Below are 24,050 nucleotides of genomic sequence, written 5' to 3'. Positions count from 1 at the left end.
CTCCCTCTAGTGACAAATTACTTTATATTAATCATTTAATTAGCCAAATTCTAGCCCGCTCTTTCAGGCAATCATTGGTTCATTAGTAGTGTATTCACTTACAGATTGATATCAGATAATGTGAAACCTCAGCTAATTCGGGTTCTATTTTATTTAACGATAAGGTACTGTTATACTTGTCTGTATTTTAAAAGTCACAAAAAGTTAATATAACTTAGTTTTATTATTGCAAAATTATTTTGGAACATATACAAAAAATATATGTATATATTGTATATAATATAATTGAAATGTAGCTCTTCAAGATTTATCATCAGTTACTTATTAAATTTATAGGCAGTTATTTTAAAATACACAATTTTAAAGAGAAGGTTTTCTTCTTCAACATAATAAATAATTCAGTCAATAATAAAAATTATTTATATATAAAGTTTAATTATTATTATTATTATTATTATTATCATCATCATCATTATTATTATTAAACACTTCAGTGATAAATAAACATTTTTAAAATGTTTGCATTAATGTACAATTGAATTATTTAAAAAGTTTTCAGCAATACATTAAAAAAAATGCATTATCTCAACAACAGAGTTTTGCATAGTACAATCAAACAAATTTTTTCATCATCAGAAAAATAAAATAAAATTTATAGATCTACAGTCATTAAGCACAGAAATATAAACTGCAGCTACCAAAAGATTTCCTTTTCTCACTTTTGGTACTGGAGTGTTGACTATCTCCCAATACTTTCTTTGGAATGTCCATTAATATAAAACATGTTGGATAATATAAAATAATTTTACTTACCTTCTCAAAGATATATATCACTGTTTTAAAACTACTCTTTTGAGCAAATCTTAAGAGTCTGTAGCAACTGTTATTTGATATATACTGATTTTTTTTTATTGTTTTCTCAGATGCACTTTTTAAATCTATTTAAATTTTTCCTTATATTTCATTATACAATGAAATAAATTATCAAGAAGTGCATGATGTTATAATCAATCTGAGAAAAACAATAACATTAAGGCAATGTTCTGGCCTCCAAATTCCATTTCATTTTTACAAATTTGTTCAATTTGTCATTCCACAGCAAAACCACATGTTTCTTCAATAGCTTGAGTAAGCTTCTCAAATAGTTTTTCAAATGATTCATAAGCTGGGATATCAATTCGATTAAAACTGCAACAAAAAAAGAAAAAAGATGAGAGAGCTAAGTAATACAATTATTATTAATCTGAAACTGTTTAAAAATTCAAAATAACTTTATATACCAAGTATGGGCTTTAGGTAAATTGTCAGTACTAGCATCTACCAAATGGATTGTAAATAAGCGAGGTCCAGCAGCACCAGTTGAACCTAAAATATTAATATTTAAATTAATGTAACAAGATTTTCATAAAATTTTTTATATCAGTACTGACAAAAGGAAACATTAATTCAATAATTAAACTGAAATACAAAAACAAAGCTTATATAGAATACAATTTCAGTTATGCCAAATATTTAGAACCTCAAATAATTTTAATGCAATTAAAAAAACTTTTTTCTTAACCAAACATTCTAATTCTTTATTGTTGTATTGGAATATAAATTTTAGGAGCTTTTACTAATAAATAAACATTATATCACTTATTAAATTAATATTAATGACAAAAAAATATACTTTTATCTTGAGGAAACCGTGTTTTATCTTTCTTTCTTGCAAAAAGACAATTCAGTAACAGTAGATTTAAAATACTGGGCAAATTTTCATCCTTTATTCGAATAAAGGATAAAAATTTGCCCAGTGTTTTAAATCTACTGTCAATGCATTGTGTCTTCGCAAGAAAAAAAATATACATTTATTTCATTATTCAAAATTTTAAACCTAAACATTAACATTTAAATTTTTATGCTTCATGTTCAATGTTTGTCAAAAGGTTTAATTTGAACATATTTTCAAAAACATTAGTATGAACAAAAGCCCATTAAGTTTAAAATTATAAAATGAGAGTATTTCAGTCAAAATCTTACAGTAAATAAATATTGAAACAACAGTCAGAATATATATATATAATATATATATATATTTGTTTTAATTAAAATTGCAAAAAATTACAAGAAAATAATTTTAACCAGAATTATAACTTTTTTAATACAATAATTCATAATAAACAAAATTTAAACTGAAGGAATTTGCTAATTTTTAAACTTACTGGGTGTTCATACAAATCAAGACAGAACTAGACAATCTATATCTACATTTTTTTAGATATTCTGCAACAAATTGAAATGTGAAAAAAATTAAATTTATGTTGTAATTACTTTGAAATTATTCTAATCATAATTAATACAGTTTATCACAGATATTAAAACAACAAATAAAATTACTGAATCAATAATTAGATTTAAATCTTTCCTTAATTGACTTGTCACATTACACAGGTCTGCAAATTTCAACTAATAAAAAACTGTTTTGACTTGGACTGTGATTTTTATTAACAACTATGAATACAACTAAAAATGATCTCTGAAATGTCTTGATACAAAGGCTTTACAATGTTTTGTCAAAAATTCATAAAAGTATATTATATACATATGTATAATAGTGTTTTAATTTATTTTAACATGGAAAAAATTACCAATTTCAGTTTATTATTAACATATATGGGTACAAAAATATAACAATATTTTACCAAAAAGCACTCAAAGCTAATAAGCCACTAATTAGCTTTGGTGCTCATCAGTTCTGATTTAACCTGCATTAGTATGCATCATCCAACAGTAATCTGCCATCATACTGACATCCCATCGTCCCTGGTATTTCTTTCCATTTCCTTAATGTCCTGATGGGCTCTTTCGCCCTGTTCTTCACTTACAGCCCCTAGATTTTCAGGAAAGTAATCAAAGTGTGAGTTCAGAAAGTGTACCTTGAGGTTCATATTGCAGACCAGTTCATGGTACTTAATTAACAAGTTTTCTACTATTTCTCTATAATTGACATCTTTATTGTTTCCTAGAAACTTTGAAACTATTACCTTAGATGCAATCCAGGCATCTTGTTCTTTGTCGTTCATTACAGAAAGAAGTTCTCTGTCTGATATTAATTTCCTTATATCAGGTCCTGTACACATTCTTTTAGTTTTGCTTTGGACAAGGCTGGAAACTTTTTGCATAAATACCAAAAAAAGTCTCCATCCTTTGGTAAAGCCTTTATGTACTGTTTCATTAATCCCAGTTTAATATACAGAGGTGGCAGCAGCACTTTCTCTGGATTCACCAAGCTGCTCCTCACAATATTCTTTATTCTAGGTTGTAATTGTTTTCTAGGTGGCCATTGCTTAAGAACCCAATGCAAATTCCTGGCTCTACTTTTCCAATCATAGAGAAAAACATGGAAACTTGGTATAACCTGACTGTTGACCTAATAACATGCACAGTACTTTCAAATCTCCACAGATAAGTCACTGATGCATATCATAATTAACTTTTTTCAGGAGAGGAACGTTTTTGTATGTTTCTTTCAGATGCACAAAATGTGCTACAGGTATTGATGCATATTTATTGTCATTGTACAGAAGCACACCTTTGAGACTTTTTACATGAGTTTATAAATAATCTCCAGGCTTCTGCATTATACTCTATTCCAAATTTCTGCGCTAAGCTTTGAAGGACCAGGGGCAAATTCTGTCGTCCTTTTTTTACAATTTCATCTTCTGAGTCAGTTACAACTGGATCAAGGCATTCTGGTGGAACAAGTATATATACATCAGGTCCATGTGATACAGGTCTTATTGCTGATTGAAGATTAGGGTAAAAAAAATCCGTTACAAGAAACAAATTTAACTTGTTATTGTATTGTTTTGTTAGTCTATTTTATTTGTGTATGTTGTTCAAACTTGACCTCTTGGAACTATAAAAACTCAGACTTTGTCTTTGCCCTTGAAAAATCTCTCCATTTCCAAGTTCAAGGTGTGTATGACCTGCTGGTCCCCACCTGTACAATATTACAAGGCCCTTTCTACAGAACTCTTTTTTCTGTTTTGCATTTGTAAACCCACACTTCATTACCAGTCTTTAGAGAGCATATGAATAATTTTTATGTAACCTAGCTGTTTGTTGTATCAAATTGTAAAGTGTAATGTTGCTCTCATGTCACATTATGTTTCTAGAAAAGTAATGAAAGCTGGAGAAACTTCATAAAATGTGTAGTATATAAAGCAGTCAAAGTATATGGGACACAGTCAAATGCATTTTTGTAGTTTATATCTGTCATATATAGAGTTCTGTGTTGTTATACATCTATCAAAAATAGCAGAATTTATAAATAAGTATTCCTTTCCTCCTATGTGGTTTCTAAGAGCTTTATCTTTTTTTTTTTTTTTGAAAATATTGAGTTGATTTATTATATTGATATATCTCAGTTCTAATGCAGGTTAAAAAAAAAAAAAGTATGAAATTATTGAACAAAGGTGCAATAACACATTCAAGAAAATTAAGACCTCTACACAAATATTCAATTATAAAATTTTAAGAAACAAAATAATGCTATTTAGAATAGTATTATTTTCCTTTTTACTGAGCATAATACATATGAATTGATTTAAATGATTTATATAATTGTAGACCCAATAAATTGCAAAAATTGTTATTAAAATATTAAATTAATATAAGAAAGATAATGAAACCTTGTAATGCTTTAAATCCCTGTAGAGGTACACGTGAACTACCAGTTACAAACTGAAGTAATCTAGCTCGTCTTTCTTCATTATAAGAATCCACACACTGCCAAAACCATTTCACTATATTAGTGTCAGGAGTACAATGCTTTAACCGTGTATGCAATTTCCAATCTTCTAAATCAATCTTTCCCAGACCACCAATTACAAGCTGGAAGAAATTTTCAATGAAAACAATATTTCAATATGAATATATAATTAGAGATACTTAATGAATGATAAACTTATAACAGAATTTTAAGATTCAAATAATTTATAATTTAAAATTACGAGTATGTAATTTTAAATTATAAATTTTAGTTTCAAAATTTCAAACACCTGAACTCAGAAACCATTAAAAGTTCACAACTGATGAAAAAGGTCCATAGACAATGATGTGCCATTATGTAATTTTACAAATTTTACCATTATGTAAATTTTATATGGGCAGTTCCAATAGAAGTTGACTACAAGGAGAACAAAGCTCCAATTTCAGTAGTGGCCTACAAATTAAGATTGTTGTAAGCCATGCATTTCATTGCGCATGCAACTTTTAAATCAATTATGAGTGTTTTAATGATTTTTTAAAATATTTCATTTAAATTTATGTAGTACTTAATTAATTTTATATAATAGCATCTTTAACTATTCAATTTTTAAAATGTATTCATAACAAGTGAAGAAAAAAATTGAAAAAATCTTTAACAAATAGTTAAAATTCCTTAATTATACAGAACTTCAGAATTTTCAAAATAAATATATTTTAGTTTTAATCATAAATAAATTTCAATAAGAATTTGATTAAATTTATGTGAAAATTAGAAAAAAATATATTTAAAAAATAGTTTGTTTCAAAATTTAAAAACAAATTATAGGAATAAAACGTAAAACTACCGTAAAACCTCGTTATTTCAATATTAGATAATTCAAAGTCAAGTCTAGTCTCCAGCCAAAAGAATAGGATTTTGTATATATTTTAGGTTGGGTAATTCGAAATATGGATACAATGCAATTTGAAGTGACCTGCAAAAATATTGCTTAATTCAAAATCTCCCATCATATTACATGTTTATAAAGAAAGTTTCCTTACCCAAATGGCATTTTTGGTTTCACAAATTATACAGTTAATTTATTGGACATCCATTCAAGGTCATTTAGACATTTTACAGTAATGCCAATAAAGGGAGAATTTTTTTTTTTATTTTATGAAATAAATCTGTCTGGCATTTAATTATTTTGGACATTTTTTTGTAAAAATATACTGTTTCAATAATTCCAAAAGTTGATTAAATATACATGTGTATTCACAACAGAATGCAAACTTATAGCTTTAGTCATTAATAACTTGTTTACATCACATGATTTTCATAACCTTGAACTCATGATGATGAATTGTTCATAGAATTAACCTCAGGTCTTCTAGACTGAATTTGCAGACAATTCTTATTGAAGAACTTAAGAAATTTCAAATTTGATAAATCATGACAAGGTAAGTTGCATCAGTAATGTTCTTTTTAAATTAATTTTTATTTATTATGATCAGCATATGAATGTATGATTTTCAAAGTTTTCCCATATAAATTCAATACAATAATAATAGAATACTATCATGTGTTAGATTGTACTCAATTTAAGACAGATTTTGATTTTTCTGGTAGAAAAATTCTATTTTGTTTAAATTAGAAAAAAGATTTATGAAATGGCTATGAGAAGGAAATATAATAAGCTGACTACTTCAGAGAAGTTAAATGTGATTTGTCTGAGTGACAGTTTTTCCAAAATAGCTCAAATTACAAATTAATATCTTGTAATATTAATGCATTTGTATCCAAACAGATGAAAAATTTTATAAGATATTGTTACAAAAACATCTGATTTGAAAAAGTTCAATAATTGAAAGTCATACTTTTCTGATCCATTCAGTTTAAAAATAATGAGGTTTTACAGTATATTGATTTCTATATTTTCTTGAATATTTAAATATAATTTCATTATAAAAAACTTTAAAACATTAGAACCTTCATATATTGAAAATGCTAAGTATTTTTTCAACAAAAAAAAAAAAACACAATTTTATTGAGGTAACTGATTCAGAAATCTAAATGTTATGTACTACACTTAATATTAAAATTTTAATTAATATCTAGAATAAAAATAAAAATTTTCAATTAAGACGTACTTCTAATTCCTTTTCATCAAAAGCTTTAAGAAGATGTTGTGGAATCAACTCATTAAACCCTTTTTGTAAGGCTAGAAACTGCTGTTCAATACCTCTCATAAATCTGTAGTTTACATACAATCTAAAACAAAGTTTATCAGTAAATTATTGTAGCTTTCCATATAATATAGTAAATATTAAAAAAAAAAATAAAAACCTGAAGATAATCTATAAAAGTGATTGAAAACATTAGTTTGGTTGATTTTTACAGTAAATCTATCTGCTGGAACCAATACAGATGTCTGTGAATATTCATATCCTTTTCCAACTTCTGAGATAATTTTTGTGATGTATGAGTTAGTTACATTAATGATAGCATGTAGCATGTATGTAGTCAAAGCAGCAACTCCTTTTTTCTTGGTGCCAAAAGAGTAAAAAAGGAACTAAATTTAATGCATAGTAGTCAAACTTAGTATAACTGTATGCACTCCCTGATATGCAAATTAGCAAGTGTTTGTACAGAACCACAACCATTTAAAGGGATGGATGTCCTTAAATTTTAACCCCATTTGCTGAGTACAGTAGAATGATCCACTAAAACCAGTTGTTTGAATTGCTCTACAATCAAATATTGAACCCATCTTTGCTTACTAGGAGAACAAAATCTTCTACTCAAAATGGAACATTTATTACAGTACCACTTTTTATTGTTTATGTGAAAAGTGTAAAAAATAACCATTATTAGAAACAGGGTTATTTCTTGGGGTTATGAAGGTAATTTAAAGTTCACTTTAACAAATTCCAGTAAAACTTTTGTTCACTTCATCACATGAAAATTAATGCTGTGACAATGGTATTTTGTAGGGCAATGCTTTTTTAGTGTTTGTTTCAAGATGAGTCAACTGTACTAATTTAACATCAAAGCCAATTACTTTCTGAATAATTGAACTTGGTTTTTGTATACACATTGTACTATAGAAATCTGTAATATGCAATATTAACGTTATAAAATATTGCATTTTCAATTCCTTTATAGTATAATAATATATGATAATTATCCTGAAAAAATTGATTTTAAAAAGACTATAATTTATGCAAACATATATATTCTTTAAAAATTCTTACAATAAATATGATCAATTATAAACCTGACAAATTATTAAATATGATAAAATTCTACTTCAGTATCATCAAACAGACTTAACTAACTTATAATGATTGCATAAATAAACATCCTATAAAAAAGATTTAATTCAAATAATCAAAAGCTCTTTAATTATTATAATAATAAATATTTATTAATTATTCTAATTCAGGCATCAAAATAATTATTACAAAATTCTATACTTTAAGCAAATAATTTTGAATGATATTTAATTTTACCTAACATATTCTCTTTTATTTTCTTCTGTCACAGGAATCTCTCTTCCATTTGGCTTTAATTCATGCACTTGTAACTGACCAAATGCATCATGTTCAACTGAGAAGTTAGTATCAAATACTGAAGTAATATCGTTTTCACTAAACAAATAAAAAATTCTTTTTAATAATTATTTGTAATAAATTAAAATATATTATTCCATTAATACAACATACAGCATCCACTGCAAACTTCTGTGTAATTCAGGATCAACAGCTTCTATATCATCCAAGGTAATAGGTTTATTCAACAACATTTTATAAAATGGAAGTGTAAAACCTCCATCAATGTAATGTCCATGAAATACAGCAATTCCAATTACTCTTCCAACAAAATGAAAGTACGACAAATGTTCCTGTAATCAGAATTTAAATTAATTTATATGAGTTATGTCAAACAAGAAGAATTAAATTTAATCAATTGAAATAGATATACAAGGTTTCCACTTAAACATCTATCCAGGGGCAAAAGAGATCTTTCTGGCACTGGTTAGATTAGATTATTGACTGCACACAAATACACTGGTTATTATGTTACTATGATGCAGCCATATAGCTGCTATCTGCAATAAGCACAACATACAAAAGATGCAACACAGTGATTTAGTGATGCAATATGATGTTAAAGTTACAGCTTAACAGACCACAACTCCTTCAGCACATTTTATGGACCAATGAGATACTGTTTTCCCTTCAAAATAGTGTATAACCATCACAATGGGCAGAGCCTGGCACTATTCAGGTAATACCAAGTGAGGCAATACCTAAATGTCTAATATGGATTTTGGGTGAGCAGCTTCTAGGTCCCATATTCATTGATGACATTCTGAATAATGACAAATATCTGAACATCCTAAACATGGCAGTAGAGAAATGACTTGATAATTTTTCATTGGCACAACTATAGCAGGTTTTAACACTTCTTCCAGCAGTTATTTTCTTAATAATATTAATGTTTTTTGGCCTCTTCAACTGTCTCATCAGGTATATGAAAAAGAAAAAATTCAATTGAGCTTCCAAAAATTCAATAAAATTTTTAAATAGCTAGTGACATATTTTACACATTCAGAAAGTTTAAACTGGCTGACATCTAATGAAATTTGAAATGTTTGGAATTTAAATTTGAAAGTTTTAAATTAGCTTCAAACAATTCATTCAAATTTCAAAATTGGATCAAACAAAAAAAAATTACAAAATTAATATCCTATATTACAGCCACTTTCTTTTCCCTATATCATATATAAATTAAGCCTACCAAGTCTGTATTATTAAGAAAAGTGCTGGAAGAAGTGTTAGTGCACTAAGTAATTATTAGTTATCTCAGTTCCAGCTTCAAGATGTTTTGATATAGCAGGTTTGATACAGAGGTCACTCTGGAAAACTTTTTAAAAAAATCACTTAGTTTTGCTTACTAAGTAATGCAGGTGCTGGTAGCCTTATCAGTTTGAAGTCTGAAAAGCAAAAGTAACATGTTAAGTTGTCACTTAAAAATAGGAATAATTTTTTAATGAATAATTCCAAATGACACATTGAAATACTGCATTGTATTCAAACATTGCAATCAAGAAGTTCTGTCATGTCAAAATTTGTGTGTTTTAGTTTATTGAAAAAAGATCAAAAAATCCCCAAATTTTCTATCAATTGATAAAAATCCTCAATCTGGAAATGCTAGGCAGTATTGCATGAAAACTGCCTTCGATTCTCAATGACACTTTTTACTTTCCTACCCAAACTTACCACATGACATCATGAAATCACTAGATGTGTGATGCATGGGAGCTAGACATTCTGCTGTTTTTTAAGAAGCAGGCTTTGTGATTCAATTTTATGCTGAATGTTGAAATAAGCAGACTAAGGTTTTTATTGCCACTTTAATAAAAATATTGCCAAATGGCAATTTTGGTGCTATGCAGCATGGGTTCAGTATCAGCACAATGACATGACATCTCATTCCTAGAGACATACATCAGTGGCTTGCAGAGCAGTAAGGCAGCAGCTGGATGGGACAACATGCCAACAAATTTCCCAGATTTGACTCATGAATCTTTCCTATGAGGTAATCTAAAAGAATCAGTGTATGATGCATACTCAATAATGCCAGGTGAAATTGGCAAACTGGAGAAATGCATACAACAGACCTATAAAATGATGATACAAGGAATGCTATGTGCCAACCAAAATGTCATGCTCAACCATCTTCATCTTTATATTGCTGCTGAACATGTTTTCTAACAAAAGAAATGTTACTTTTTTGTATAAAGTTTCTGCAATGCTGACTTTATCCTTTACAGTCACAGACTATTTGTATGTTATGCTAAATCATCTTGATTCCCTTTGATTATTTTAGCATGAACTACATTCATACAATTAATCAAAGCTGGAAAAATCTCTTCTGTCCCTAGATAAATATTTATGTAGAAACTGTGTATAGAGTAATAATAATGCTAATTGAAAAAAATCTATTAGTAAAAATGCTTTCTTAGCATTGTTGGAATTGTTTTTATTTGAAGATATACATAACATTTGTCTAGAAAACAATCATATATGATTATATAATATTTAAATATACTTACAGGATTAACTGAAGAATCTGGATTAATCTGTAAAGTGTATATATCATCTCTTGTATATTGAAATAAACCATAGTAAGGATTAAGCATTTCATGTGAGAGCAAATACAGCCATTCTCTGTAAAGCAAAACATTTGTCACTCAAATTAGAACGAAAAAATGTAATTTCTAATTTAATCACTCAATTATATTACTATAATTTCCTGTGAATAACCTGAGACTAAACTGTTTTAAAGTCAATTTGAAAACAGGTGGGTTACCTGCTAATTTTAAATTGCAATTACAAATTTGTCAAACAGCTTTTCCTTTATCTAAACTTATCAAAATTTTTAAAAACAACAAAGAAAATCCTTTACAAACCTTTACCTTTACTATTGTATTTTTTTCCCAAAAATCACCAAAGGCACATAATACTTCACCTTTAGTTCTTTCACATTTTCTGCACTGAATCCATGTTTTAATAATTATTATTATTTTTCACTCTTACCTGAACTTCTGTCTTGAGAGCTAAGTTTCCAGTAATTTTTACCTCTCTATATAATAGCTCTCAGAGAACTATTTGGAAACTGAATACCAATTTAGCATTTATTAGTTTTTTCTAGAGAATAAAAGCTACTCAATCAGCTCTTGAATGCATGTCATTGAATATTATTAACATTAAAATGTTTTAAGCTTATTTTAGCATTTACTATTACATTCAATAAACACAACAAATAAAACAGAATAATAAAAAATTTTGGTAGGCATTTTATATTTTTGACACTTAATGCACTTTAGGCAGTTTAGTCTCAAATATTCCACTTGTAATTATAAACTAAATGAAGCAAAACTAAGATTTTCACAAAGTGTCTGATGATCATGTATTATGTATAGTAGGAGAGAAGGCACACTTGATGTTGACAGCAAAAAAGCAAAACTCCTTGCTGTTTTAAGAAGGTGAGAGCATTATCAGTTCTTTATTATTCTAATAACAATGCCCTGATGACAGCAGCAATTTTTAATGACTGGATGCTGTCATGGCACCAGAAACTTAACTGTAATATTCTTCTGTTGGTTGACAAATGTATGACGCATCAAAAGACAAGCCTTTTAATTTACATAAAAGTCACACATTTGCCCATCCAATAATACATCATTTCTTCTAGGACTCTTCACCTTCTTAAACAAAGCTGGAAAAACTTACATCAACTATGATTGTCAACTGTTAAGCATAGTGGCTTTGTTAAAGCTGCAAACAAAGATGCAGCTAAAAATGAAGTGGAGAAAAACAATTATGATTTAAGTCTTGATTATACGCCAATTTCAATGCATAGACAAAGGAGTCTGCACTAAAAATACCTTAAGAAAGAAAGAAAACAATTCCAAAGCAAAAATTTCAAAACTTTTTACCTGTATTGTCTAGACAATTTTTTTTTGTTAGTTTAAACTGCAAATTACTGTTCCTGGAAATTGATGGCACCACATGGATAAATTGATTAGTTAAACACTCACATTTTTAAAAAGCCAAAAAATGGCTTTTTAACATTTTCTGAATATTTCTTATTCCATATCAGATCACTATAGACCAGGGATTCCAGAAAACTGTGCGTTGCAACGCCCTGGGTGTCGCAGCGCTATCCTAGGGGAGTCGCGAAACAATATCCATAGGTCACCTGTATGCGACATAATAGTGAGTACGTGGCACATGCGTTTCATCACCCTGCTCTTCCATTTTCTTGTTCTTTCATTCAGTCTTTTGTTTTCATTGATTATAAGCGTTGATAAATCAGTGTTTTGATTTCAAGTGTGTTGTATTTAATTTATGTATCGTAAAATGGATAACTTTATTCAAATAAATAGAAAACGTGTTGAAAACTCAGGAAAGAGTACAAAGAAGAGTAGCCATTTCAAAACTTCAGCCCCAATTTGAGAAGTTATGCTCAGAAAAGCAAGCTCATTTTTTTCATTAATTGTACTGTTATGTTTTCTAATAAATAATAATTATTAAGATTCTATATTCTTTGGAGTTTTCTTTGAATAATAAAGTAATTTTAATGTCTGCTAGAGCTACATGTAAGTATCTTCTCTTAGAAGGGCATTGCAAAAAAATTACAGCTTGTAAAGGGAGTCACAATATAAAAAAGATTGGGAACCCCTGCTATAGACTAAACAACAACAGTCTGATGTTGGAATGACAAACATCCTGAAAATATTAAAGAGACATTTTCTGGCTTATGGAAAATTATTATTATTAATATATTCAAAGATGCTTAAAATAATTTAATAAATAAGTATATGTAACAAGAAATTTTTAAAGAAATTTATTACAGAATTTTAAAAAATTACAATAAATGAAAGAATATACCTTGCTACACCACCATAATCAAGACCTTCTTCACCTCGAAATTTTACCATAAGCCTTTTCCTCAAATCTTTAGGCCTCATCTTCATTATAAGCCTGTAAGATTCCTAAAAATAAAAAACAAGTTATCAAAAAATGATCTTTTCTTTAAAAAGTCATATACTGTATCAATTAAAAAAAAGTTAAATTTTAAAAATTTATTTTGAAAAAATTTTCAAGAAATGCAGTTTACAATATATTTCAAATGCATTTACAATTCTTTATTTATTTTTTCCATTGATATTTTAAAATCATTTTATAAAGTTTTATGACACCATGCCTCATATAATTTTTGTATTTTTTTAATTTTATGAATATAAAAATGTGAGCGACTGTAATATATAAATGAAAGAATTTTCATTTATTAACTGCATCTAGGTGCGTGTGTATCCAACAGATACATACTGGCTTTTTTTATTTAATTTTTTAAAAATAAACAGTTGAAGCGTGGCTTTTTAGTATTTCTCAACTGATATGTTCTGAAGCGATTCCCACAGTAGTTTTCAAGTTTATGATCTTTCAAAAAAATTTTACAAAAATCAATACCTTTTCACCACCTGCAATAAATTCTTTTGCCGTGTGAGAGCACTGTACTCTTGGGTTTGTTATGTGCAACAACTGCAATTTAATAAAATAACTATGTAGAATATTTAACCTTTACCACAATTCTACACATTATATCTTTTTTTCCTGGTTTCAATGACAGGACCAATCCCAATACATTTCAAATAAGTCATTGCAGTTTTTCTTGATAATGCGATTTTCTCGCTTTAGTATTATTGCCCTGCTGTCTCATGATCAGTTGTATAAGAAATCTAATACTTTCAATTTTGCAACAATTAAAATTTATGTTCATAACGTCGCAATACCATTTAGTAATTGTGTAAAGTACTATTTTTAGTATCTTAGGAAACCGACACTAATTGCGGTCGGTAAAACTTCCGTTAAGCTAACGGGTACTTTACGCGGATTCGAGATTAGTTTGCCAGGCCTGGGCTTTTAAGCGTGCACCAAAAAATTAGTACGAATAATGATAAATATCAAGTCAAATCAAAAAGTTCAAATATATTTAACTAGTAACTAGAATTTACTATGTACAAATGTCTATAATCCAAACAAAATTTATTACGAAAATCAAAAGTCAACCCGACAATAAACTCAGCTACTTAGCTTAACTTAATATTAATTCCCCTTTGAAAATTCGACAAATCAAATACTTAGGAAACTATGAACAAAATCTCTTACTAATTAAACGTCTATTCGTCACCTCACTATACGAAGAACCTATTTCCTCAATCCTTTCGATATCGTCAAATCGTCAATCGAATTCCTCTTTAACACCTTGGATCGTCCAATTATCAATCTGGACTTCTATCAGAAAACACTTTGCTTTCGAATTCACCTCGCTCTCAAAGTTGCCTCGATTTGGAATTCACCTCTTTCTTCTTCGGTTAACGTACGGGTTTTATACTGTGAGGTGACGTCACACTTCAGCTGAGTTACTCCCCTTATTTACATACTTAGTTGCTAACATTAACTTTCTTTTCTGGCAGCTTTAAGTTTCCGACAAAGCTTATAAACCGTTTACAAAGTATTTATCATAATTTTCTGGGATGTTAAGACGGTTTATCAAGTATTTCTTTACTAGTGAGTGTGGGGACTCCCCCCTCCATTTTTTTTCTGCGGATCGTTTACTTCTGCTGGGCAGCGCAAGTGCGCAAGATTTTTCCTATGGCGCTTATTTCTCCGTGAGTTGGTTTTATCTTCTTTTTTCGTTACTAACAAGAGAGTGGTGGGGAACCTTCATCCTAAATAAACATAAGCTCCAAACAAAATATAATAAAATGGAAAAATAATAATAAACTAAAAATAACGCTCGGACTCAGTTCCTTACAATTGTGAACAATTATTTATTTGGTAATTTTATAAATATTTTTAAAATTATTAACTATAGAATTATAGAATTCATTACTAGAAATACTAGTTGTCAAATCTGAAACAAAACATTCCCGAGTGCAAGAAAACAATTTGTTAGTTATTCAACCCATTACTGACAGCAATAGGAATTTATGAAAACAAAGTAATATAAAAATTAGCAGTTTATTTATTGTACTTCACAGTGTGGGACCAGCAGAGTCTATTACTTTTGCAGGAGAAAATAAACAAAGCTTTACTACCCTGAATTTGAAAAATAATATAATCCTGTGAAATTGAACAAATCTCATGTCAATAAAATAAAGTTAAAATTATGTATAGTGAGTTGACATTTGATAAGTTTAGTTTTTTGCATTTACAGATAAAATTTCAGAAAGTATAAATAAAAATCTATTTTAAGTATTTTATACTTTTAGATAGTAGAGAAAATGTTGAAATCAGAAATATAATCGTTGTCAAGCATATATATCAGTAAAAATATAAAAATTGCATTAAAATAACATACTTTGATGAATGTCTTAAAATGAAAAAGTAATTAAATCAAGTCCCACTGCCATATTGATTAAGGCGCAATTGATTCTGAGCATGTCGCATTGCATCACATTAAATAATTTATAAAAATTAAAATAATAAACAAGTATATAAAATAATTGACTATATCTGTTTGCAATAATAATGTAAAACACACTGCACTTATAGTTTAACATTTCCGATAATATTTAATTAATTTTTGAATTTTATTATATTTTATATATAAAAAATCTAAGAACATATAACCAAAAAAAGTTAGTTAAAAGTAATTAAAATGAGAAAAAAATTTTTTTTTTCAAGGTAACAAAATTTCTGTCCTAAAAAGTAAGGTATTTGATCACATGACATCCCGTTTCCCCACCTTGTGTAACCAAAGTGATCGAAGTTGAAATAAAAGCCTAATCTTCAGTAGAAGTAAAACACTTATTGGTGCATGTCTAGGACAATAAACTTGAACGGGAACAAAGACGAAACATTGACACCTTAAAATTTATATTAATTGCCTTCTAATATTAAAAAATTAAAATCTTCAATAAATAATAATTAAATTAAGATTTTTTTGACTGAATTCAATTAGAAATATATTGAAAAACTGAAATAAAGTGAAAATACTGGTTTTTCAACACTAAATTTTTATTAATTAATTTTTTAAATTGGTGCTGGATTGATTGAGGGTGTGCAATTTCTATTTGACTGCGCACGCACGTGAAGACAGGTTAAATTGAAAAGACTGTACAAAGTATCTTTCCTGTAACAATAAAGTTTTATACAGTACTGATGCTGCAACACAGAACATCTTGTAGAAAATTGTCAAGGAGGCCTATCATGTAGTGACAAGCTAAATCAAGTTTTCACTCGTCAAAGCACGTTTTCCAGAAAAAGTTGTTGGTGAGTCATCCTGGACAAGTTGAGACAGGTATGCCAACTGAGGTGGACTGAAGAGAAAGCTCAGCTCAGCATTGGATTGGTCAGCCAACGGATCTAAAAATTAGATATAAGGCAATGTGACCATTGGTATGAGGAGAAACAAGCCTGGATTAAAACTATGTAGTTAAAAGAAAACAAGAGATAGTGCTGTGTATTATATTATAAATAGTTGTCAAATAAACGGACTTAGTCTGATTTCAAAGAGTCCATCAAAAAGAACACTTTATAAGTGTTCTTTTTGATGGACAAGAAATTGGAAGGCAAAATTTGAACATTATTAAAATACTGCAATATTAATTCAATAAATACATCTAAATAAGTATCCCTTTGTTATATGCAAACCCAGGAAGAAAACAACTAGTTAAACTTTCATGCCTAACATCTGCATTTACATGTGACCAAAATGTTTCATGCACTGATGTAAAATATTATCTAACAAAACAAACAAAAAATTTGCATATTGGAAGTTAAACCATTTAACTTCCAATATGTAAATGAATCTCTTGCTATATTACCTGCAGTAGGTTGGCTTGTGCACGAGACAAAACTATGCCTTGACAGAAGCAAACAGTTAAGGTAGAATATTCTTCAGAAGTGTCAGAATGATACTGGTATCTGGCCAATCAATTAAAAATCGTGTAACTGAATAAACAGCAAGTTTCCTTCTGAAACACTATCATAAATGAAAATTTGCTATCTGGACACAGCAGTGGACAAGTATGCATTACCAGTCCACAAAAAGAAAGTCTATTAATCAGGGAGATATGATCAACCTGTGATGTTAGAGGAACTAGCCAAATGGCAAGAATACATTGGAACAAAATTTTTTCTATGCAGACAGAAGCAGCAAGATTACATAAAATTAGTTTGGTGGTCATTTAAAAGTAAAAGCCTATGTTAACTGCACATGAAAATAAACAATATTATCATTGGACAAGAAACCATTTCAAATGGCCAACAATGGAATATGTCTTGTGGTCTTCCTTTCTTGTATTGTATGGAAATTTGAGCAGAGAAATTATTTAGCAATGTCACAAAGTCTTTGACCCAGTGTACAAACAGCAATAAAGTTACCATTGTGTTATACAAGTATGGAAATGTTTTGAACATTCTGGCATGGAGAAATGACCTATGTCAGTTCCATTAACGCATCTTGATACTGCAAGATCCTAGAACAACATATGCTGCCTTTTCTTTTGTATTTGTAATGCTAAAGGGATGGGATATTTAAAAAAACTTGCAATGCCACAAAGTTATATGCTTAACAGAATCATGGAAGCAGCAAAACAATGCCCCTAAGTTGGAGTGAGTCCAAAATTCACTGAATCTGAATTCATGGTCCTCATATGAAAAAGTCATTTGGAAACAAACCCATACCAAAGAGCATCTGATCATTGTTGTTCTTGATGAATGGGGGCAAAACTCCACTTTACATGTACCAAAACAGTATGGCTACAATGCCGTATCATAACTGTAATGTCACTGCTGTAAAAGGTGGGGTAATAAAAATAGTAATGAGTCTGTTGACATAAAACAATAGACTCTGCATGAAACATTTTAGATTCAAAAACAGGCTGTTACTTTTCTCTAAATCATTTTGTAACACACAGTGCCATAAAAATATTGTATCATGAATTTCTTTCTGCCAATAAAATATATTGTTGCCTTATTATTTATTTAGATATGTTTACAATAACTTGTGTTGTTACTATATCAATGCACAAAATTATCACTATAAAGGTGATACTGAGAAATAAAAAAAAATTGATTTATACTAAATAAAAATTGAACAGAATATAAATAAAAATTAGCAATGAATTGAACCTTAAAAGTAATTCTAGGATAATCTACTGCAAATTGTAATGTTTTTGATCTTCACAGATCTTTCTCAGGATTCTTTAAATTGGAATGCCAAATACAAATATAAATAAAAAATTTATACTAAAATAATTAAAAGAACTGTTAAGAAAATATTGGGATGATTTCACATGATAGCCAGTTCAATTACATCATTAAAATCTCTGTATTAAACACTTTTGTAATGTAATTTAAATTATTTTAAGCTATGTTTAATTATAAAACTATTATTAAAAATAAATTGCCTAGAATAATCATAAAAATGTTCAATTCAATATTTATCAAAAATTGAAATGCAATTAATTATTTTTAAATTATTGTATATTTATCTAAAACTGCTGTGAAATTATATAATAGGATTTACATAATAATTTCTGGAACATTGTTAATCTGCTGATGTTTATAAGCTTACCTCAAATATATCTTCTCTTGATACTTCTAATCTACAATGACCAGACTGTTGTTGAAGAGAATGAAGTTCTTGTCTCAAAGATGCTAATTTCTGTACTATATCTCTCCTATGTCTCGTTATAGTATTCTCACCATTTTCTATTGTTGTATTTGAAAGTGATTGCAATACTATTCCACTATTACTGACACAGTTGTGATTACTAGAACTAACTTGTCCAGCAGGATTATTACTTGAAGTTTGAGAACCACTGAATCGTCTAGTACTAGAAAATTACAAGAATTTTTATCAAATTGTAAATTAATCATTAAAGTACTATTTGAAGCAATTTTTAATTAAAAATTTAATACTATTTTAACTAATTGCAGTATTAAAATAGTATATCAAACAATTTGTTCATTACTGTAGTGTTAATAAAAAGTTCTAAAACAATAAGTAGAAAAATCCACTTATTGTAATTATGGATATTGTTTTCAGTGATTTATTGTTATGTTTTGGAACAGGTGAATTCTGATGTCAAAATACATATATAAAACTTTTTATTATAATCAGAGTTTGATTATTAACATCATTTTCTACAGGCAAATAAAATGAAAAAACTTTAAAAAAAAATGCCTACTAGCCTCAAGTGCTGATAACATGCAACTGTTATCAGTCTTTTTCAGCACTTTACAATAATTTTTAACATTTAATTGCTATTTGCTCACAGTACAACATTTTAAATTGTTGAAAATTCATATTTTTATTATACATCATGTATATTGTTATTAATTAATAATGAATTTTCTATATTTTTAAATTGTTTTATAATGTCCTTTTAATGCCAAAATTAGTAAAACCAAATTCCCATTAATTATAGTCCCAATTACTTATCTCATTTAGTGTTGTTAGTCAATTTTTTAATCAGTACTGAAAAGTTCTAAGTAATTACAAAAATAGTTTTTATCATATAATTTATTATACAATTCTAAAAAATGTGACAGCTCCATATGTTTAACTAATCTCTTTATCCAAACACTCATTTTCAAGAAGCCAGAAAATATTTTTATACATCAAATGAAACGTTAACATTTTCAGAATATTTGTCATTCCATTATTAGACTATCATAGTTCTAAATTACAGGGTAATTAGAATTAAAGTGACAATACTCAGACATGTGGAGTCAGCTCTACTGAACCAAATCAAATGAAACTAGATACATGTGCAATGCAAATCAATGTAAAGAGATTTATGGAAGATATTAATTGAAATTTTTACCACCAGGAAAAATATGGAACTGCAAAAATGATAATTATAAGTGCAGAAAATTTTATTAGAAGAATTAAATTGCATTTTAAACATTTACAGTATTGCTTAATGCAGAATCCTTCTCTGTAAACCACATCATCAACTGCTGCATATAACATTTCAGGAGGAATCTGAGACATGTTGCACTATGCTGGCCTTCAACTCTAATACAAAGTGCATACACCTGATAAACACAGTCTTTTAAATACAGTAGTCCTGCAAACTTAACGTGGACTGAGAAGGTGGCAAGTTACCAAAAATAACAAGTTTTATGGAATCCTGTCTCAACAGTAAACTGAAAAAGACAAGACTGTGTTAAAGTGCAGGTCAAATTAGAACATCTTTCCATCAGCAGGAGCCTAGTGTTAACCATAGCAGAATTACACTAAAATAATGAATTTGTTTAACATACAGTGGCATAATGATCATGCTAGTTTAAATAATGAAATTTTCAACTTGTTAATTCTAAATGCTAAAATTCACATCTTCCTCTCACTTTCCAGCAATTCACTGATTTTGCCTTTAGCAGAATTTTCATAAAGATGTACAATTCATACATGTATTAACTACCATTGGTGATTATTTCTATTTGTAGTTAAATTTTAATTAAATAAAAAAATATTGGCTATTCAGTGGCTACTTTTGAGATAGTAACATTCACATCATGGCATTTTGCAGTGGCACCTTGGAAAAAGGGTTATATTCTTTGTTAATATGTAAAGTGATGCTATAATCAAGTGAGGCTGGTGAAAAATGATTATTTATTTGATCCTAGGATAAAAAAATTAGATTACATGTATTTTGTTTTTGAACAACACAATGGACCAATTGCAGAGACAATGTATAGATGCTGACAATGGTTTAGACATTGTCTAGACCACAATTCAGAAAAATTACATTGCAGAGATGGCAATTCTTGCTTGCCTCAGTTTAGACAGTGTTTAGAAACTGCTAATTTGACCTACTTTCTAGACTCACTCGACAGCAGGTGTAGCTGGCGTTTTAATTCGAGTGGACGTTTTGTTTGCAGAAAAAGTTAGATAAAAATGGATATCTTTCCTTTCATAAATGTTGTAAATGATACAAATCAACAAAATTATTCATTAATTAATTGCTTTGATCAAAAATAATATAATTAAATACAGTCTAACTTGGTTATAATGTCATCGGATGTAACGACAACCCTAATGTAACGTCAAATTTTTATCAGTCCCACGACTTTACTATACTAGATAATGTTAAAAAACCCACTTGTAACGACATAAAACCCTGTTTTAATGTCATATTTGAAGCATTCCCAAATTTACAAAATTAGATTACAAATTTTATTTCACAAGAAAATACCACGTGTTTAGTCCTAGAGTCTGAGTCCACTTCCTAGAACGATTGTGGGTGGTACTCTCACCACCTGACTTCAGTGGGGTGAGGTTTGATACACTTTTAACGACGTGACAATCAGTTATTATGTACTCATTTTTAAATTACTTTATGCTAGATATATTAAAAATAATAGAATATTTAACAAACAAACTACATTAAATAGGTTATAAAGAAATAATTGAATTATTTTTAATTGGCAAACATTAGTTTAACCTTTTGTTGCCTTTTAATTCAACATTATTCTCAAAACCGGAAGTTCCGCCATTATTGAAACTTATGACAAATAGAAATTTCTTATAAAAGGTAATTTTTGAAATTTTTAATTACATCGATGGAAACTTAGACATAAATAAATGTAAATAAAGTTGATTTAAACATGTAGTTTGCATTTTTATACATATAATAAATTTATTATGATAATAATAGACTTCGCAGATAACGACATTCGGTTATAACGTCAAAAAATTGCCGGTCCCAAGGATGACGTTATAAACGAGTTAGACTGTACTTTAAATTTGTTTTAAATGTTCCAATTCCGATATTCAAACAGGTGAAAGATTTAAAACTACAATTAATTTAATTCAGACAGATTTATTTACAATTTAAGTACAGTGGACCTTCATTATAGCGCTGCTCACTATACCGCACACTCGGTTATAGCATGGGCAATGTTCGCAACACGATAAGCTCAAACACGTTTATACAGGTCCGTGCGGCGTTAGTGAGTAGCGCATTTTATTGTTACTGCGTATTGAGTAATTGTGTATGTATTGAGTTCCTGCATGTATTTTGAATAGTGTTTAATTATTGTATGCATGATGAGTAAAAGAAAAGCTTGACATTATTGCTAAAGTAAAGAGGTGAACTGTGTTACACCGTGCCACTCGGTATAACACGGTTCACCTTATAACGCAGGTATTGTTTCCTGCCCAACATGCGCGTTATAGAAGGGGTCCACTGTATCATGTTGGTTATAAAACCTTAATGTATTTTGGGGTCATTATTGTTAATCCCCTAGTCAGAGTGTTCTGTTAAAGAAACAAGACAATTTTAACAATTACTGAAACCTTTTTATAAGAAGAATAATGTAAAAATTTATAAAAATACAAAATGTAATAATAAAATATTTAAAATGATTCATCTCAACAATTACAAAAGGAGAAAGTAATAAATGTTGGAATAATTCCTTAAAAATATATTCTGAAGACAAATTTCGAATTTGGTATAATTTTTCTAAATCTGGATTTGTTCATATTTTTTTAATTAAATCATATTGGCGACAAAATTAAACATTAAAATGGAAAAGGACTGTCATTAACTGTCAAAGAATGGTTGTTAACAGTTTTACAGTTTTATGGAAGCTTTCAGAATATAGCTAGTGACCTTATCAGAGTTTTTTCTGACATCACAAATGAATAATCCAATTGGCTGAATGACTTGTAAAAGAGGGGAGTAATGACAAAAAAAGTAATAGCCAACATTTTGTTGAGGTTAATTTAGACGGTGTTCAGAAATAGATGATTGTCATCTTTGCAACGCATTTTAAACCATGGTTCAGCCAGCCAACGTCTAGAGAGGGCGCATGGTCGCCAATGCTTATAGTCGTGAAGTAAGTGTGCTCTGCTTTCCGACTGCTGTAACTTTGGATTTAGTGATTTCTCCTATGGATATTATACACCGTTGGGAAGTACTAATTGTAAGGAAGCCGTGAGTGTTTTAATTTTGTTCTACGTCTCGCGGTTGGCGAGTTACAGCCGTCTGTAGTTACGTTCTTTCTCGGGCCCCATCGGCCCCCCCTTGTGTAATCGGACTTTTCTTCGACGGGCTTTGTTAGCCCATTACGCGCTCTGTATACTGTATAAATTTAGTTAATATTACTCTGTTAGTTATTAAGTTATCGCTACTTAGTTGTCATCTCTGTAACAAAGAACTGTTCTCCACGTGTTTTTCTGGTCTCAGCCGTTCGGCGTATCCGAGCCGTTTGGCGAGCTGTAGCCGGGTAGCGTGTTTTTGCGCTGTTCGGCGTTTTTACTTGTTTTCGTGTGTGCGCGTCTGTGCGGGCTACAAACTTGGTTTCTTGGACTCTATACTCTTCTGTCAATCGTTCTCATGGATACCTTGGCGGACGTGCCGGAAAGGAAGTTACTAGCTGTAATTTCCAGAGGACTTGACTGTATTATGCAAGCTCTCCCAGCAAATTCCTATGGCTCGGTTTCGGTTGCTAATAGGAAAAGTGTGAGACAGGCGGCGCTTGACATGCACGCAGCTGCGAATAACTTATTTGGAATAGTATTAGCACTCCGCTCAACTGAGCAGGAAGGGAAGGGTACCTACGCCGATGCAGTAAGGAAGGGAAGGATCAGCGGGAGTCGTACCACACATATTATAGCCGAAGCTATAGCTGATAATAAAACACAAGTGAAACCACAGGACCTCATTATTGAGACTACGACTACAGAGGATGGTGAAACCCTCTGTCCAGAGGAAATG

The 24,050-nt window shown here is 29.3% G+C and overlaps 1 protein-coding gene across 2 annotated transcripts in view; it reads right to left on the bottom strand.

The window, feature by feature from the left end:
* Positions 1-204: 204 nt before the first annotated feature.
* The window catches only part of Smurf (SMAD specific E3 ubiquitin protein ligase), an 87,256-nt gene continuing 63,410 nt past the window's right edge, over positions 205-24,050 (bottom strand). For both annotated transcript variants that reach the window (XM_067267277.1, XM_067267279.1), the window contains 9 exons: positions 18,896-19,157; positions 13,198-13,301; positions 10,857-10,971; positions 8,461-8,639; positions 8,248-8,385; positions 6,886-7,006; positions 4,677-4,878; positions 1,281-1,365; positions 205-1,188 (listed from right to left, as the gene is read on the bottom strand). In XM_067267277.1, coding sequence (XP_067123378.1) covers positions 1,089-1,188; positions 1,281-1,365; positions 4,677-4,878; positions 6,886-7,006; positions 8,248-8,385; positions 8,461-8,639; positions 10,857-10,971; positions 13,198-13,301; positions 18,896-19,157 — 1,306 coding nt within the window. In that variant the 3' untranslated portion in view covers positions 205-1,088. The remainder of the gene's footprint in view (positions 1,189-1,280; positions 1,366-4,676; positions 4,879-6,885; positions 7,007-8,247; positions 8,386-8,460; positions 8,640-10,856; positions 10,972-13,197; positions 13,302-18,895; positions 19,158-24,050) is intronic.

The sequence above is a fragment of the Centruroides vittatus genome, unplaced genomic scaffold, assembly GCF_030686945.1.
Source record: "Centruroides vittatus isolate TY-2023 unplaced genomic scaffold, ASM3068694v2 contig_300, whole genome shotgun sequence".
NCBI lineage: Eukaryota > Metazoa > Arthropoda > Arachnida > Scorpiones > Buthidae > Centruroides > Centruroides vittatus.
Note: the sequence above shows the minus strand (reverse complement) of the source record. Positions and strands in the feature narration are given on the sequence as shown.